Source organism: Arachis stenosperma, chromosome 5, assembly GCF_014773155.1.
Source record: "Arachis stenosperma cultivar V10309 chromosome 5, arast.V10309.gnm1.PFL2, whole genome shotgun sequence".
Lineage (NCBI taxonomy): Eukaryota > Viridiplantae > Streptophyta > Magnoliopsida > Fabales > Fabaceae > Arachis > Arachis stenosperma.
In genome coordinates, this window is record NC_080381.1 from 37360516 (window position 1) to 37380447 (window position 19932).

The 19932-nt window shown below is 36.5% G+C and overlaps 1 protein-coding gene across 1 annotated transcript; it reads left to right on the plus strand.

Annotated features, from left to right (window-relative positions):
- Positions 1-1449: 1449 nt before the first annotated feature.
- LOC130980706 (uncharacterized) lies at positions 1450-19748 on the plus strand. Its single transcript, XM_057904358.1, has 15 exons — positions 1450-1591; positions 1812-1903; positions 2801-2869; positions 4757-4789; positions 5949-6216; positions 6303-6399; positions 6499-6620; positions 6706-6790; positions 6886-7018; positions 7238-7308; positions 7429-7558; positions 7655-7855; positions 19164-19260; positions 19381-19469; positions 19578-19748. The coding sequence occupies exons 1-15, from the start codon at positions 1450-1452 to the stop codon at positions 19746-19748; spliced, it is 1800 nt and encodes a 599-aa protein (XP_057760341.1).
- Positions 19749-19932: the final 184 nt, after the last annotated feature.

Consider the following 19932-nt stretch of genomic DNA (forward strand, 5'->3'; position numbering starts at 1 on the left):
GCATCCAAATAACATAAAAACACGATTAAAAAGAATTGTATTTGACAATTATAATAGACAGAATACACATTTTTAAAAATTATTTTACCCTTAATATATAAAAAAAATCATTAACTTTATATCTATTCCTTCATCTTCTTCCATCAATATGATTCTTATTTCCAATAAAAGAAAAAAAATTACATAATCAAAACTAATGTATAATTTCATTTTCATAATCCAATGCAAATTTAAACAACAAAACAAATTTTACATACATATATTAGGATTTGTGTCCAGAAATTTGAAGAAAGCAGAGAGAAAAAGAAAAGAGAAATAAAATTATGAAGGCAAAAATGAATATCAAAATAAAATTATAAATTATAAAAATGAATATACTATACTTCAGTAACGTTACTCAACCAATATATATACAACACTTTATGCTACTTAATCAAACTATAATTAACTTACTTACTATATATAATACATGAAAAAAATAAATTAAAAAAATTAAAAAATAAAATAAAAATAATAAAACAAATCTACACATTAAAAAAAACAAAATGCTGTGAAAGTCAACATGTGAAGTTAACATTACGTGATCGATTTTGATTTGGATGCATGGAAGTAATCTTTAACTATGACAATAGATTTGAGAAAACAACTGTTACAGAACCAAATGTATTCTATTTTCTATAATTAACTTACTCATTAACATATATAATACATAAAAAATAAAATTAAAAATAAAATAAAAAAGAAACAAGTCTACACATTAGAAGAGAAAAGAATAAAAAAAATAAGAGTCATTATGTAATGCTGATTGCGGAAGTCACATGTGAAGTTAACACTATGTGCCCGCTTTAATTTAGACGCATGAAAATAATCTTTAACTACGGCAACGGATTTGAGGAAACAATTGTTATAGAGCCAGATGTATCCTATTTTCTGTTAAAGGAAGAAGGTTAATTAAGTTTGATTAAGAAATTTAGGATGTTAATGGATTGAACTTTTGATACATGAATAAGCCAAGAGTGATATGATCTACCTTCCTTTTTAAAAACTTTCATAAATTAAAATGCCATACCAAAACATGGTAATAATGAAATCATGTATGATTAAAAAATTATCTTACCAAAAAAATTTTAATATGTTATAGAACGTTTCACGTTTGAATTAATTACCATGTATGAAGTAATATAAAATAAATCATTATACACTAGTTAGCCGTGGTTTCATCTCCGAGCTGGAGAGCTCTCCGCACTCCACGCCGGTTCCACTCCCAGGTGGCGCCTCTCTTCCACGGTGGCACCTGATCCATCTGGCTCCTCGCGTTCACGGATGCATGTGCTCCTGTGTCAGTAGTCGTCAGCCATCCCTTTCAACTTCTCTCTCACGCAAAGTCGCTTCCTTTTCACCGAATCACTGAGCCAACCATCCCTTTTCATGGATCTGCTTGAATAGGTAATGATTTCGTTGAACCCTAGCAGCTTTGCTTTCTTCTTCAAATTTCGTTTCGTCTGCGGTACGAAACTTTGTCTACGAGCTGTGTTCTCCTGGAAGTTTGTTCGTCGCCGTTCATCTGGGTTACTGATTTCCCAAATTCCCGGTAAGATTGAAGATCTCAGATCAATCAATCAGGTTCATGGAAACCTATTATACTGTTGGTCCTTTTTCTTTTCCTTGATTCTGTCGATATTTGTGATGAATTTTGTCATCGGTTCGACGATTGAACTAGATTTTTGTGTACGGTTCCTGAAATCCCTGATTGTGCAAATTCTGATCATTTTTTTATCTGTTCTATGGTTAATCGATAATTTCTTTTCTAGGGTTTGTGAAATTCCTAATCTTGCAAATTGTCATCGATTTGGGTATCTGTTCGATTTTTAATCCACATGTATTGTCTAGGGTTCCTGAAATTGTAATTTGCAAATTCTGTATGTTACTTGTTTTCTTTGTGGGTCATGTTTGTTGGTTATATTTTTTTGGGTGTTGCTGTTACCCTCAATTTGAACTCATTATCAGATCTCCCTTTCGTACGTTGAATTGTTTTGTATTTGTGTTTTTTCATGAATATATTTATGATTTATTACTTTTATTACATTCCACAAGTCGCTTGAGTTTTTTAACTGTTTTCTGTTTTGAGAAACATGTTCTGTTCTCCATGTTTGATGTAATGTTCACATAAAAGTGTGGTTTGGATACATAATAAGGTTGTTCTGTATATTCTTTATTGGGAATCCGAGATTTGGGCATCTGTAACAAGGTCTGAGGTTTGAATCTCATCCCTTTCATGAGTGTTGATGTAATTTTGAGAATTTTTTTTATTTATATCTAAATTTTTTTCCCACTCATCTGCTGTTTTGAATGTATCCTTACCTAACACATTTACCAACTTTGATTGTGATGAGTAGAATCATTGTTTGGGGTAGTTGATTACTGTCTTCCCTATGATCTTATGAGGTGTAGCTGCACTGTAGTAGGTATGGTCTCATATCTCAATTTCTGGTGTGTATTGCTTGATTTCTTGAGAGCTTCACTTGTTCTTCCTTTTTTTTCTGTTGGTTCAGGTTTATCTCATAGGATTACTTTTGCTTCTATTTATCTGTTGTCTCCAATTTATTGCTACCTAATACATTTACTAACTCTCATTGCCAGCATTAGAATCATTATTTGGGGTAGTTGGTGACTGCCTTCCCTTTTCTCGAATGACATGTAGCTTCATTGTAGTAGTTGTGGTGTGAAATGTTATATTTGGTCCCTATTTTTTAATTTCTCCAAAAGTTTACTTCTTTTTCCTGTTTTTGTGGTGGTTCAGCTTTTGCTACTATCATTAGTTGTCTATGTGCCATTGGATGGAGATGAGAATGTAGGAATGGCTATCAAGGTATGGACTTTCTATCTAACCTATTTGGTTAGTGGTGATGTCATTGATATGAATTGATTCATGGCTTTTTTCTCATTAAATGAAAGATTTGGTTATTCAATTTTTTGGTCGGTTCATGTTCTTGCTTAGAATTTTTTGTAGTTGCTGTTAAGTTTCAGTTTTAACTCATTATCAGATCTGCATTTGTTATCTGCTCAATTGTTTGTTGCATGTATTTTTGTTTTTTTTTCATGAATATATTTTTAATTCTTTACTTTGTTTATATTCAACAAATCCCTAGACTTTTTATACTATTATCTGTGTTCTTAAACATGTCCCCTTATCTATGTTTGATGTTATATTCGCATGAAAATGTGGTCTGGATACATAATGAGGTTGTGCTCTGTATTATTCATTGGAAATTCGAAATTTTGGAGTTATTATCAGCATATGAGGTTTCAATCTCATCTCTACCATGAATGTTGATGTCATTGACAGATTTGTACTTATCTTTGTGTATAATTTTTTTCCCCAGTCATCTGCTGGTTTGAGTTTTTCCTTACCTTATCAATTTATAGCAACTCTAATTGTTATCAGTAGAATCATTTTTTGGGATAGTTGATTACTGCCTTCGTTATGTTCTTATGATTTCTAGGTGCACTGTAGTAGGTATTGTGTCATATCTCAATTTCTGGTCGCTATTTCTTGATTTCTTTAAAGTTTCACTTGTTTTTCTTGCTTTTGTGTTGCTTAGGTTTTTTATCCCTGATTAGTTGTCTATATGCTGTTCAATGGAGATGACCATGTGAGAATGCCTATGAAGGTATGGGCTTTCTATCAAACCTATTTGGTGAGTAGTGATATGATTGATATAAATTGATTTTCCCATGAAAATGTGTTTTCCATATTTTATAAGGTTGTGCTATATATTCTTGGAAATTTAAAGTTTTGGAATCATTATCAAGGTATGAGCTTTCAGTCTCATCCTTTTCGTGGATGTTGATGTGATTGACAGCTTTTATATTAATGTTTGTGTATACTTTTGTCTCCATTTATCTCTTTTCTCCAATTTATTGCTACCCAGGACATTTACTAACTTTCATTGGCAGGGCTAGAATCATTATTTGGGGTAGTTGGTGACTGCCTTCCCTTTTCTCGAATGACATGTAGCTGCATTGTAGTAGTAGTGGTGTGAAATCTTAATTTTTGGTCCCTATTCTTTTTTTCTTGAAAAGTTCACTTCTTTTTCCTGTTTTTTCTCTTGGTTCAGCTTTTGGTGTTATCATTAGTTGTCTATATGCTATTGAATGGAGATGATCATGTCAGAATGCGTATGAAAGTATGGGGTTTGTATCAACCCTATTTTCTTACTTGTGATATGATTTTTATGAATTTATATATAGCTTTTTCCTCATTGAATGAAAGATTTGGTTATTCAACTCAATTTGATTCTCATTTTTTTTAAATTGTTTATGTAAAAATTATTTGCTATTTCACCTCTTGAAAAGAAATGGGGTCTTTCTCCTGACCTAACCAATATATTCTAGCTCACAATTTCTGGTCCCTATTTCTTGATTTCTTCAAAGTTTCATTTGTTTTTCCTGTTTTTGTGTTGGTTCCGGTTTTGGTTCTATGATTAGTTGTCTCTATGCTATTGAATGGAGATGAGAATGTTGGAATGCCTATGAAGGTATGGACTTTCTATCAAACCTATTTGGTGATTACTGATGTGATTGATATGAATTGTTTCATAGCTTTTTCCTCATTGTATCTAATCTATTCATGAGTGGTTAATGTGATTCACAAAAAATGATGTGTAACCTTTTGTTTATTTGTTTTTTTTTTCAGGTTCAACTGAATTGGATTAGATTTATCTCTTGGTTGTTTTAATTCTGTTTTATTCTTCAGTTGTTAGATGAAGACACAGCTGCTTGGCCTCAGGTTAACGCGTTTGTTGAGAAAAAAATGTCCTTGGTTGAGTAAATTGTGTTCATGCTATTATTTGTCTAACTAGCACATGTCTCTAGCCAAAGAAAAAACTATCCAGCCGCTGGTCTTCCCATGAAAAAGTGTTCTCCACACATAATAAGGTTGTGCTATATATTCTTTATTGGAAATTAGAAATTTGGGTATCATGATGAATGTATCAGCTTTCATTATCATCTATTTCATGAATGTTGATGTGATTGACATGTTTCTGTTCATGTTTGTCTATACTTTTGTTCCCATTTATCTGCTGTTTCAATTGTATCCCTACCTAACACATTTACCAACTCTGATTTCCATCACTAGAATCATTGTTTGGTGTAGTTGCTGACTGCATTTGCTATGGCCTAATGACATGTAGCTGCAGTATAGTAGTTGTGGTGTGATATATCAATTTCTGGTCCCTATCTTTTTATATCTCGAAATTATCAATTATTTTTCTTGCTTTTGTGTTGTTTCAGCTTTTGCTCCTATGATTAGTTGTGTATGTGCCATTGAATGGAGATGAGAATGTGGGAATTTTTATAAAGGTTTGTGCTTTCTATCCCATCTGTTTGGTGAGTTGTGATGTGATTGATATGAAATGAATCATTGCTTCTTACTCATTAAATGAAAAATATGGTGATTCAACTCAATTACCCTCCATTTCCCTCCTGAATTTGAATTCAAAAATGTGAGATTGTGTCCTCAATTTTTTCTATAAAAGGAATGTGGGTGAAGCACATTGAATGCACAAACATTTTGCTGTGTTGTATTCCCTCCTAAGTTATATTTATTTATCTCAGAAATTTACTGTTTACATTTTGATCTATTTCATCAACTCATTTTATCCCCTTTCTTTTTATTGCAATGCCTCCTCCATTTGATATGATTTCTAAGATGCATCCTCCTAGAGAGGCTTGGAGGCTGAAAGTTAGGGTTCTAAGGCTTTGGGTTGTACCCTCTTTTGGTAACCATGAGGTTCCTAACTCAATGGAGATGATTCTCCTTGATGAGCATGTTAGCCCCTATTAGCTTCTCTTTTAAATATGGTCTTACTTGTTGTTTTTTTAAGTTTTCAACTTTACATTATGTGTTTGATTATTCTGATTTTGTTCTTTTGTTCCATTTCTAGTGTGAAAAAATACAAGCTACAGTCAAGAAACCACTGCTTAATAGATTTAGGGATCATATAGTTGAAGGACAAGTTTATAGAATGGCATATTTTACTGTTGTGTCAAATCATGGTAGTTATAGAGCAACTTCTCATGAATTCAAGTTGGTTTTCCTTCACCGAACCACTGTTGTAGCTGTTGATGAAGATGTAATCCCTAAGACTTGTTTCAACATGTTTCCTTTTTCTGAGCTGTTGAACATGACCCAAGATTATGATTTCTTAGTTGGTGTGTATAACTTCTTGCTTTTCTGTTATTGAAGTTTTTTGAACAAGTCATTTGAATAGTTAATAGATTGTGTTTATTTGGAATAGATGTCATTGGTTTTTTAACTTCAGTCGGAGAAGAGAAAGAATATGCAAAAGAGGGGAAAATTGTGAAAATGATTGCATTGGAATTAACTTCGAAAGAGTATGTTCATTGAGTTATTTTCTGCTGCTTTCTCTTTATCTTTTAATGATCTCTTTTGCTTATTTTCTATTTTATTCTTTGTTATCTTTTGAGTTTCAGTCTTACAGTGCGATGTGCATTGTTTGGGGATTATGTTAATCAAGTGAATCATTTTCTTGCTTCTGGCTATGTGGAGCAGCCTGTTGTGGTGATTCAGCTTGCAAAAGTCAAGTTCTTTAGGGGTATTTTTTTTCTTGTACATCTCATGTCTGCTAGAGGTATTGTCTCCAATAAAGTTTGCTAGACTCTTTCTTTGTTGTTGTGCAGGTCAAGTAGGTCTTCAAAATGTGATGTATGCTACTCAAATGTTATTTAATCCTGATATTCCTGAAGTTGTTGTGTTCAGGCAGAGGTTAGGATGCTTTATTTAGTTGATGTTTATTGTATTCTTTATTTACAAGCTATCTGGAGTAACAAGTACAAGTATTTGCATTTATTTTTTTTTAGTATGATTGAGCAAGGTGTCAATGGTACCCATCCGCTGTTTATTGCAAATGAGGGTAAAGTTCTCTCATTGGAAGATGATTTCATGCGTTTAACCAGAAAATGCACTATTGAAGAGCTTCAAGATAACAATCAGGTTGTTTTCTTTTGAGTTAGTTGTGTTTCTGTTTCTTTTATACACAAATGAGCCGAAAAAGAAAATCAAAGAAGAATTTCCAGATCTGTTTTTTCATTCATGCTGTTAATTAACTTTGAAATGCCCATTGGATAGGAGGGTTCTTTTATCATCTTTGGTGTAATTCAAGGTATTGTTGAGGATGGAGGTTGATGGTATTCTGCTTGTGTATGTGGAAAGGGTATCTATCCTCAAAATGGTGCATATTACTGTGATTTTTGTTTGAAGCACATAACTAATGTGACTCCAAGGTTAGAAAATTTGTAGAAAATGTTTTCTTATATTGTAGATTGGGTTGTTTATAAAAATAAGGTTTCCTGATTCTATTTAGCTGAATGATGGTGTACTTTTTTATTTTTTTCTCTATGCAGATTTAAAATTAAAATAACAGTTGAAGATAATACTGGGGAGGGTATTTTCCTTCTGTTTGATCGTGAGGCATCTTATTTGCTTAAGAAGTCATGTGCTGACTTGTTTACTGAGGTTCAAAGAGATGCAAGTGTATGTTTTTAGTTCTCTTTTATGTGTTGTTCAGTTTATGGTTTGGCATATTTATTATTCAAACTCTATATTTCTTATGTTTTACTGTCAAAACAGCTTATATGTGGGGATACTTATCCTCCCATATTTCAAGTGCTCATTGGAAAGAAGTTGCTGCTCAAGGTTGATACCAAAGGTGTCCCACATGATACATTTTATGGGACTTTCCGAGTTAGAAGAATTTGTGATGATTCCACTATTATTGCGATGTTTGAACTTCCCGATTATGACGCTGATGACGAGTCTACTCCAAAAAAGGTTAGATATTGGTGCACGAATTTGTGATTCGCACAACTAACCAGCAAGTGCACTGGGTCGTCCAAGTAATACCTTACGTGAGTAAGGGTCGATCCCACGGAGATTATTGGCTTGAAGCAATCAATGTTTATTTTATTAGTCTTAGTCAGGAAGCCAATAGGATTAAAAGTGAAATTACCAGATTTGATTATAAAAATAAAAGAGAATAACAGTGTTACTTGTTGTGCAGTAATGAGAAACATGTTGGAGTTTTGGAGATGCTTTGTCCTTTGACTTCAACTCTTCCTTGAAATCCTTCAACACACGCAAGGCTCCTTCCATGGCAAGCTCTATGTAGGGTGTCACCGTTGTCAATGGCTACTTCCCATCCTCTCAGTGAAAACGTTCCTATGCTCTGTCACAGCACGGCTAATCATCTGTCGGTTCTCAATCAGGTTGGAATAGAATCCATTGATTCTTTTGCGTCTGTCTCTAACGCCCAGCCCTCAGGAGTTTGAAGCACGTCACAGTCATTCAATCCCGGAATCCTACTCGGAATACCACAGACAAGGTTTAGACTTTCCGGATTCTCATGAATGCCGCCATCAATCCGGCTTATACCACGAAGATTCTGATTAAGGAATCTAAGAGATATTCACTCAATCTGATGTAGAACGGAGGTGGTTGTCAGGCACACGTTCATGGATTGAGGAAGGTGATGAGTGTCACGGATCATCACCTTCTTCACAATTAAGCGCGAATAAACATCTTAGATAAGAACAAGCGTGTTTGAATGGAAAACAAAGGAATTGTATTAAATCATCGAGACGCTGCAGAGCTCCTCACCCCCAACAATGGAGTTTAGAGACTCATGCCGTCAAAAAGTATGTAATTCAGATCTAAAAATGTCATGAGGTACAAGAAATGTCTGTAAAAGTTGTTTAAATAGTAAACTAGTAACCTAGGTTTACAGAAAATGAATAAACTAAGATAATTGGTGCAGAAATCCACTTCTGGGGCCCACTTGGTGTGTGCTGGGGCTGAGATCAAAGCTATCCACGAGTAGAGGCCTTTCTTGGCGTTAAACTCCAGGTTATGACGTGTTTTGGGCGTTCAACTCCGGATCATGACGTTTTTCTGGCGTTTAACTCCAGACAGCAGCATGAACTTGGCGTTCAACGCCAAGTTACGTCGTCTATCCTTGCGCAAAGTATGGACTATTATATATTGCTGGAAAGCCCTGGATGTCTACTTTCCAACGCCGTTGAGAGCGCGTCAATTGGACTCCTGTAGCTCCAGAAAATCCATTTCGAGTGCAGGGAGGTCAGGATCCAACAGCATCAGCAGTCCTTTTTCAGCCTAAGTCAGATTTTTGCTCAGCTCCCTCAATTTCAGCCAGAAAATACCTGAAATTACAGAAAAATACACACACTCATAGTAAAGTCCAGAATATGATTTTGCCTAAAAACTAATAATATTTAACTAAAAACTAATTAAAACATACTAAAATCTACATGAAATTATCCCCAAAAAGCGTATAAAATATCCGCTCATCACAACACCAAACTTAAACTGTTGCTTGTCCCCAAGCAACTAGATAAAAAATAGGATGAAAGAATTTAAGAAGTAATAATATCTAAGAGTTTTAAATGGAGCTCAGATTCTTATTCAGATGAGCGGGGCTTGTAGCTTTTTGTTTCTGAACAGTTTTGGCATCTCCCTTTATCCTTTGAAATTCAGAATGATTGGCATCCATAGGAACTCAGAATTCAGATAGTATTATTGATTCTCCTAGTTTAGTATGTTGATTCTTGAACACAGCTACTTTATGAGTCTTGGCCGTGGCCCTAAGCATTTGTTTTCCAGTATTACCACCGGATACATAAATGCCACAGACACATAATTGGGTGAACCTTTCAGATTGTGACTCAGCTTTGCTAGAGTCCCCAATTAGAGGTGTCCAGAGTTCTTAAGCACACTCTTTTGCTTTGGATCACGACTTTAACCACTCAGTCTCAAGTTTTTCACTTGGACCTGCATGCCACAAGCACATGGTTAGGGACAGCTTGATTTAGCCGCTTAGGCCTGGATTTATTTCCTTGGGCCCTCCTATCCATCAATGCTCAAAGCCTTGGATCCTTTTTACCCTTGCCTTTTGGTTTTAAGGGCTATTGGCTTTTTCTACTGCTCCTTCTTTTTTTTTTTTTTTGCAAGCTTTCTTTTTCACTGCTTTTTCTTGCTTCAAGAATCAATTTCATGATTTTTCAGATCATCAATAATATTTTTCGTGTTCCTCATTCTTTCAGGAGCCAATATTCATAAAATTCAAGATAAAAATTATGCACTGTTCAAGCATTCATTCAGAAAACAAAAAGTATTGCCACCACATGTAATTAATTATAATTTTTATTATTAAGAACTCGAAAAATATAGATTACTTCTTTATTCTAAAAAATCTACTACTTTATTCATGCCTGATGATGATGAGAAAAATAAATTATAGCTTAATTGGAAATAAAATCAAAATAGATATACTAATTACTACTACTATATATAACTTCTAAGGTAAAATCCTATAATAATACTATCACAGAGTTAAAGCTAGAATTAGAACTTAACAACCTGTATTTTGGGAAGTGGATGTTCATCTAGTCTGTGGGGTGCCTTCAAGAATTAATTTCTGACGCTTTAGCTCCCTTAAGTTCACATCCTTGCTCTTCCTGTTCCCTTAGGTGCCATGATCTTGATGAGTTTTAGCTCAGTGATCATGGCAAATCACACCAAACTTAGAGGTTTGCTTGTCCTCAAGCAAAATAAAGGATAGAAGAGGAATAGAGGGAGAGGCAATTTCGAAATCCAAAAGATATGATGAGTTGAAAAAGATTTGAAAAAGATTTGGATTGGAAAAAGATTTGTGTTTATAAATTAAGATACATTTGATATTTTTGAGAAAGGGATTTTAGAAATTAGGGTTTTTAGAAATTAGGATTAAAATTTTTGGAATTGAAGGATGATATTTTGAAACATGTTTATGCAAGAAATCATGAATTGAAACATAAAAAATTAGAAAAATTGTGAAGAAAACGAATTTTACCTCCTCCCCACCATCCTGGCGTTAAACGCCCAACTGCTGCATGGTTTGGGCGTTTAACGCCCAAATGTTGCTTCTCCTGGGCGTTCAACGCCCAGTTGATGCATCTTTCTGGCGTTGAACGCCAGGAAGTCCTTTGTTACTGGGCGTTTTTCTAAACGCCCAGGATGCTGTCAATCTGGCGTTAAACGCCCAGAAGGTGCTTCTTTCTGGCGTTTAACGCCCAGAAGATGCTCCTTTCTAGCGTTTAACGCCCAGAAGGCTACCCTTACTGGCGTTGAACGCCCAGTGGGTGCTTCTTTTGGGCGTTCAACGCCCAAAATGTTTCTTACTGGCTTTTTCACGCCAGTGAGCTTCCAATTTCCCTTATAACTCAGTGAATCCAACCAATTGCTATTTTACCTTGAAGATACCTTGACATATACCTGTAAAAATCAATTAACTAATTAATACGAATAAAATTAAATTTTGTGATTGGCTGGGTTGCCTCCCAGCAAGCGCTTCTTTAATGTCATTAGCTGGACTATTACTGAGTTTTAATCAAGCCTCAGTTTTGAGCATTCTTGCTCAAAATTGCCTTCAAGATAATGTTTGACTCTTTGTCCATTAACAATGAACTTTTTGTTAGAGTCATTATCCTGAAGCTCTATGTATCCATATGGTGATACGTTTGTAATGACATATGGACCTCTCCACCGGGATTTTAATTTCCCGGGGAATAATTTGAGCCTAGAATTAAATAACAGAACTTTCTGCCCCGGCTCAAAGACTCTGGATGACAATTTCTTATCATGCCATCTTTTCGCTTTCTCTTTGTAAATCTTTGCATTTTCGAAAGCATTGAGTCTAAATTCCTCTAGCTCATTTAACTGGAGCAATCATTTTTCTCCGGCTAACTTGGCATCAAGGTTTAGGGATCTGGTTGCCCAATAGGCTTTGTGTTCCAGTTCCACTGGCAAGTGACAAGCCTTTCCATACACAAGCTGGTATGGAGAGGTCCCTATAGGGGTCTTGAATGCTGTTCTGTATGCCCACAGAGCATCATCCAAGCTTCTTGCCCAATCCCTTCTACGGTTAATTACAGTCCGTTCCAGGATTCTTTTGAGTTCTCTATTTGAGACTTCAGCTTGCCCATTAGTTTGTGGATGATATGGAGTAGCTATCCTGTGGCTAACTCCATAACGAACCAGAGCAGCATAAAGCTGTTTATTGCAGAAATGAGTGCCCCCATCACTAATTAACACTCTAGGGATACCAAATCTGCTGAAGATGTGTTTCTGGAGGAATTTTAACACTGTTTTAGTGTCATTGGTGGGTGTTGCAATAGCCTCCACCCATTTGGATACATAATCCACTGCCACTAGAATATAAGTGTTTGAGTATGATGGTGGGAAGGGTCCCATGAAGTCAATACCCCATACATCAAACAACTCAATCTCCAAGATCCCTTGCTGAGGCATGGCGTAACTGTGAGGTAGATTGCCAGATCTTTGGCAACTGTCACAATTAAGTACAAACACTCGGGAATCTTTATAGAGAGTAGGCCAGTAGAAGCCACTTTGGAGGACTCTTGTGGCTGTTCGCTCACTTCCAAAATGTCCTCCATACTGTGATCCATGGCAATGCCAAAGGATCTTCTGTGCTTCTTCTTTAGGCACACATCTACGGATTACTTCGTCTGCACATCTCTTAAAGAGATACGGCTCATCCCAAAGATAATACTTTGCATCTGTGATCAGCTTCTTTGATTGCTGTCTACTGTACTCTTTGGGTATAAATCTCACTGCCTTGTAGTTTGCAATGTCTGCAAACCATGGCACTTCTTGGATGGCAAAGAGTTGCTCATCTGGAAAGGTTTCAGAGATCTCAGTGAGAGGGAGGGACGCCCCTTCCATTGGTTCTATTCGGGACAGGTGATCTGCTACTTGATTCTCTGTTCCTTTTCTGTCTCTTATTTCTATATCAAACTCCTGCAGAAGCAGCACCCATCTTATAAGTCTGGGTTTTGAATCCTGCTTTGTGAGTAGATATTTAAGAGCAGCATGATCTGTATACACAATCACTTTTGATCCTACTAAATAGGATCTGAATTTGTCAATGGCGTAAACCACTGCAAGTAGCTCTTTTTCTGTGGTTGTGTAATTCTTCTGTGCATCATTTAAAACACGGCTGGCATAGTAAATGACGTGCAGAAGCTTGTCATGCCTTTGTCCCAACACTGCACCAATGGCATGGTCACTGGCATCACACATTAATTCAAATGGCAATGCCCAGTTTGGTGCAGAGATAATTGGTGCTGAGACCAATTTAGCTTTCAGGGTCTCAAATGCCTGCAGACACTCTTTATCAAAGATAAATGGCGTGTCAGCAGCTAGCAGGTTGCTTAGAGGTTTGGCGATTTTTGAAAAATCCTTTATGAACCTCCTATAGAATCCTGCATGCCCCAGAAAGCTTCTGATTGCCTTAACATTGGTGGGTGGTGGTAATTTTTCAATTACCTCTACCTTAGCTTGATCCACCTCTATCCCCTTGTTCGAGATTTTGTGCCCAAGGACAATTCCTTCAGTCACCATAAAGTGACACTTCTCCCAGTTTAAAACCAGGTTAGTCTCTTGGCATCTCTTTAGAACAAGTGCTAAATGGTTAAGGCAGGAGCTGAATGAGTCCCCAAACACTGAAAAGTCATCCATGAAGACTTCCAGAAATTTTTCCACCATATCAGAGAAAATTGAGAGCATGCACCTCTGAAAGGTTACAGGTGCATTGCACAGGCCAAATGGCATCCTTCTGTATGCAAATACTCCAGATGGGCATGTGAACGCCGTTTTCTCCTGATCCTGGGGGTCTACTGCAATTTGATTATAACCTGAATATCCATCCAGGAAGCAGTAGTATTCATGACCTACTAGTCTTTCTAGCATCTGGTCTATGAATGGTAAAGGAAAATGATCCTTTCTGGTGGCTGTATTGAGTCTTCTATAATCAATACACATACGCCACCCTGTAACTGTTCTTGTAGGAACCAGTTCATTTTTTTCATTATGAACCACTGTCATGCCTCCCTTCTTAGGGACAACTTGGACAGGGCTTACCCAGGGGCTGTCAGAAATAGGATAAATAATCCCAGCCTCTAGTAATTTAGTGACCTCCTTTTGCACCACTTCTTTCATAGCTGGATTCAGCCGCCTTTGTGGTTGAACCACTGGCTTGGCGTCATCCTCCAGCAAGATCTTGTGCATGCATCTGGCTGGGCTAATGCCCTTAAGATCACTGATGGACCACCCAAGAGCTGTCTTGTGTGTCCTTAGCACTTGAATTAGTGCTTCCTTTTCCTGTGGCTCTAAGGTAGAGCTTATAATTACAGGAAAGGTATCACCTTCTCCCAGAAATGCATATTTCAGGGATGGTGGTAATGGTTTGAGCTCGGGTTTAGGAGGTTTCTCCTCTTCCTGAGGGATTTTCAGAGGTTCTATTATCTTCTCTGATCCCTCCAAATCAGGCTGAACATCTTTAAAGATGTCCTCTAGCTCTGATTCGAGACTCTCAGCCATATTGACCTCTCTTACCAGAGAATCAATAATGTCAACACTCATGCAGTCATTTGAGGTGTCTGGATGTTGCATGGCTTTGACAACATTCAACTTAAATTCCTCCTCATTGACTCTCAAGGTTACTTCCCCTTTTTGGACATCAATGAGGGTTCGGCCAGTTGCTAGGAAAGGTCTTCCTAGAATGAGAGTTGCACTCTTATGCTCCTCCATTTCTAGCACCACAAAGTCAGTAGGAAAGGCAAATGGCCCAATCTTGACAATCATGTCTTCAATCACGCCTGATGGGTATTTAATGGAGCCATCAGCAAGTTGGAGACATATCCTGGTTGGTTTGATTTCTTCAGTTAAACCAAGCTTTCTGATAGTAGATGCAGGTATTAGGTTGATACTTGCCCCAAGATCACATAAAGCTTGCTTGGTACAAGTATCCTCTAATGTGCATGGTATCATAAAGCTCCCAGGATCTTTAAGCTTCTCAGGTAAGCTTTTCAGAATGACTGCACTGCATTCTTCAGTGAGGTAAACTTTCTCAGTTTCCCTCCAATCCTTCTTATGACTTAAGATCTCTTTCATGAACTTAGCATAAGAAGGTATTTGTTCAAGTGCTTCTGCAAACGGAATCTTTATTTCAAGAGTCCTGAGATAGTCTGCAAAGCGGGCAAATTGCTTATCCTGTTCCGCTTGGCGGAGTTTTTGAGGATAAGGCATTTTGGCTATGTATTCCTCAACCTTAGTTGCTGCAGGTTTATTACCTACAGAAGTGGGTTGGGAAGCCTTTTTAGAAGGATTATCATCAGCACTCGTAGGTGACTGATCCCCCACTGGCATTTGAATGCCAGAGGTGGGAGCTGGAGTGGCATTAGACGCTATCTCCCCCTTTGTTACTGGCGTTTGAACGCCAGAACCATGCTCTCTCTGGGCGTTCAACGCCGGATTTATGCTTGTTTCTGGCGTTGAACGCCAGGAATTAGCATGGTCTGGGCGTTCAGCGCCAGCTTTATTCCTCTCTGGGCTCTGAATGTCCTCAGAGGGATTTTGAGTATCCACTTGTTCATTTCTTGGTTTCCTGCTGCTTTGAAGTGAGGTATTTAATGTTTTCCTACTTCTTAATTGAACTGCTTGGCATTCTTCTGTTATTTGTTTTGACAGTTGCTTTTCTGTCTGCTTTAATTGTACTTCCATGTTCCTGTTAGCCATTCTTGTTTCCTGTAATATTTCCTTGAATTCGGCTAGCTGCTGAGTTAGAAAATCTAATTGCTGATTGAATTCATTAGCCTGATCCACCGGACTGAGTTCAGCAGTTACTGTTTTAGCTTCTTCTTTCCTAGAGGATTCACTGCTTAGGTACAGATGCTGATTTCTGGCAACTGTATCAATAAGCTCTTGAGCTTCTTCAATTGTTTTTCTCATGTGTATAGATCCACCAGCTGAGTGGTCTAGAGAAATCTGAGCTTTTTCTGTAAGCCCATAGTAGAAGATGTCTAATTGCACCCATTCTGAAAACATTTCAGAGGGGCATTTTCTGAGCATCTCTCTGTATCTCTCCCAGGCATCATAAAGGGATTCATTATCTCCTTGTTTGAAGCCTTGGATGTTTAGCCTTAGCTGTGTCATCCGTTTGGGAGGGAAATAGTGATTCAGGAATTTTTCTGACAGCTGTTTCCATGTTTTTATGCTGTTCTTAGGCTGGTTATTTAACCACCTCTTAGCTTGATCTCTTACAGCAAATGGAAACAGTAATAATCTGTAGACATCCTGATCCACTTCCTTATCATGTACTGTGTCAGCAATTTGCAAAAATTGTGCCAGAAACTCTGTAGGTTCTTCATGTGGAAGACCAGAATACTGGCAGTTTTGCTGCACCATGATAATGAGCTGAGGATTCAGCTCAAAGCTACTAACTCCAATGGAAGGTATACAGATACTACTCCCATATGAAGCAGTAGTGGGGTTAGCATAGGACCCCAGAGTCCTCTTGGACTGTTCATTCCTACTTGCTTCCATGATGGAATACAAGGGATAATTTATATGTTGATTTTTTTATTTTATTTTATTTTTTTTTTGAATTAATTTTTATAAAATAAAATAAATAAAAAAAAACGAAATAAATAAAAGAAATTGGAAATATTTTGAAATTGAAATTTGAATTTTTATATAAAATTTTCGAAAAAAGAAGTTCAAAATTAGTTAGAAAATATAAATTTTTTTTTTGAATTTTGAATTTTATGATGAAAGAGAAAAACACACAAAAGACACAAGACTTAAAATTTTTAGATCTAATGCTCCTTATTTTCGAAAATTTTTGGAGGGAAAACACCAAGGAACACCAAACTTAAAAATTTTAAGATCAAGACACAAGAAAAACTCAAGAACACTTTGAAGATTCACAAGAACACCAAGAACACAAGAAAGAACACCAAACTTAAAATTTTTAGAAAATCAAGACAAGTTTTCGAAAATTAAAGAAAAATTAACAAGAAAACACCAAACTTAAAGTTTGGCACAAGATTAAATCAAGAAAAATTATTTTTGAAAAAGGATTTTTAAAAAGAAAGTGCCCAATTGTTAAGAACATAAATCCCCGCTATAACCAACTGAGCTAAAAATATAATATATTTTAAAGATGTGTTATTTTTATGGATAAAAGTATAATTTTTAAAAGTTAATGTTTTGAAAAAACACAAGAAAAACAAGAAAAAAACACAAAACAAGAAAAACTTGAGATCAAACAAGAAAAATAAACAAGAACAACTTGAATATCAAGGAAGAACCAAGAACACTAACATGAAAATTTTAAAGAAAATATATAATATGCAATTAACACCAAACTTAGAATAAGACACTAAACTCACGAAAAATTAACAATTAATTAAGAAAAATAATATTTTTGAAAAGAAATTTTTGAAAAGAACTATCCTATCAAAATTTAATGACTCTATAACAACAAAAATAAATTATTCCTAATCTAAGAAATAAAATAAGCCTTCAATTGTTCAAACTCAACAATCCCCGGCAACGGCGCCAAAAACTTGGTGCACGAATTTGTGATTCGCACAACTAACCAGCAAGTGCACTGGGTCGTCCAAGTAATATCTTACGTGAGTAAGGGTCGATCCCACGGAGATTATTGGCTTGAAGCAATCAATGTTTATTTTATTAGTCTTAGTCAGGAAGCCAATAGGATTAAAAGTGAAATTACCAGATTTGATTATAAAAATAAAAGAGAATAACAGTGTTACTTGTTGTGCAGTAATGAGAAACATGTTGGAGTTTTGGAGATGCTTTGTCCTTTGACTTCAACTCTTCCTTGAAATCCTTCAACACACGCAAGGCTCCTTCCATGGCAAGCTCTATGTAGGGTGTCACCGTTGTCAATGGCTACTTCCCATCCTCTCAGTGAAAACGTTCCTATGCTCTGTCACAGCACGGCTAATCATCTGTCGGTTCTCAATCAGGTTGGAATAGAATCCATTGATTCTTTTGCGTCTGTCTCTAACGCCCAGCCCTCAGGAGTTTGAAGCACGTCACAGTCATTCAATCCCGGAATCCTACTCGGAATACCACAGACAAGGTTTAGACTTTCCGGATTCTCATGAATGCCGCCATCAATCCGGCTTATACCACGAAGATTCTGATTAAGGAATCTAAGAGATATTCATTCAATCTGATGTAGAACGGAGGTGGTTGTCAGGCACACGTTCATGGATTGAGGAAGGTGATGAGTGTCACGGATCATCACCTTCTTCACAATTAAGCGCGAATAAACATCTTAGATAAGAACAAGCGTGTTTGAATGGAAAACAAAGGAATTGTATTAAATCATCGAGACGCTGCAGAGCTCCTCACCCCCAACAATGGAGTTTAGAGACTCATGCCGTCAAAAAGTATGTAATTCAGATCTGAAAATGTCATGAGGTACAAGAAATGTCTGTAAAAGTTGTTTAAATAGTAAACTAGTAACCTAGGTTTACAGAAAATGAATAAACTAAGATAATTGGTGCAGAAATCCACTTCTGGGGCCCACTGGTGTGTGCTGGGGCTGAGATCAAAGCTATCCACGAGTAGAGGCCTTTCTTGGCGTTAAACTCCAGGTTATGACGTGTTTTGGGCGTTCAACTCCGGATCATGACGTTTTTCTAGCGTTTAACTCCAGACAGCAGCATGAACTTGGCGTTCAATGCCAAGTTACGTCGTCTATCCTTGTGCAAAGTATGGACTATTATATATTGCTGGAAAGCCCTGGATGTCTACTTTCCAACGCCGTTGAGAGCGCGTCAATTGGACTCCTGTAGCTCCAAAAAATCCATTTCGAGTGCAGGGAGGTCAGGATCCAACAGCATCAGCAGTCCTTTTTCAGCCTAAGTCAGATTTTTGCTCAGCTCCCTCAATTTCAGCCAGAAAATACCTGAAATTACAGAAAAATACACACACTCATAGTAAAGTCCAGAAATATGATTTTTGCCTAAAAACTAATAATATTTAACTAAAAACTAATTAAAACATACTAAAATCTACATGAAATTATCCCCAAAAAGCGTATAAAATATCCGCTCATCAGATATACATACAAATATTTTTAGATCCTATTAATTCATGCTTAATTTTTTATTTTTTATTTATGTATCTTACTGTGGTGAATTTCTGTTCTACTCTTATGTCTTTTTAAACTCTTATGGCATATGAATAGGAGGATGATTTACACAAATCTGTTCCTTATGGAAAAGGGGATGTTGGTATTAAGAAGGAGTTTTCTGATACTTTTATGAAAAGTGAGAAAGATGCTGGTGAGTGTCCTGGGATTTTGTGTAAATTCCCGATTCTTATAGATTTTTTAGCTGGAAAATAGGCTGCTGTTTCTGGAGTGAGTGAGTTTGTTGCCTTAAATGATGGTGAACATGGAAAAGAAGAGAAAACACCCAGCAATATTACTGTTAGTGATGATCTTTCTGCTGAACTCGATATATTGCTTAGCTCAGCGGAAAAAGAAACTCAGGTACTCATGGATAATAATTTTTCTTCTTATTCCTATCTGTGGTGTTCCTAACTGTATTTTGTATTCTTGAGTCACTTTAATGGCTTTTTTTTTATTTCTTTGTCATAGGAGGTGTTGTCCCATGTTGTTGATGAATCTTCGCAATATGGAAAGAAGCTTATTCATGAGAATCATGTTGTGACCTGCAAGGGTAAGAGGAATTTGAATCCAAAATTTGAAGAGGCTGCTGTTGATGTAGATGGGCGTGGGTTGAAGGTTGCCAAGGTTAATGGAGTTTGATTGAAGCTATGGAATTGAGCTGCTGTGTCTAGGTGTAGGTGTTTTATGTATTATATATTTATAAGTATTTAGGAAGGCTTGTGATTGCAAATAGGTTGACATGTAATGATGCTGGCTGGATGTTATTTTTTGATTTCACTTTTTTGGATTGTGTCCAACAAATAGGACTGTCAGATATAGGGGT

Excerpts from the sequence above, each read along its gene's own strand:
- LOC130980706 (XM_057904358.1), top strand. The coding sequence starts at position 1,450 with ATGATTTCGTTGAACCCTAGCAGCTTTGCTTTCTTCTTCAAATTTCGT. Across the intron at positions 2,870-4,756 it reads ATGTAGGAATGGCTATCAAG|TTGTTAGATGAAGACACAGC; the intron begins GTATGGACTTTC and ends TTTATTCTTCAG. Across the intron at positions 7,856-19,163 it reads ACGAGTCTACTCCAAAAAAG|GAGGATGATTTACACAAATC; the intron begins GTTAGATATTGG and ends GCATATGAATAG.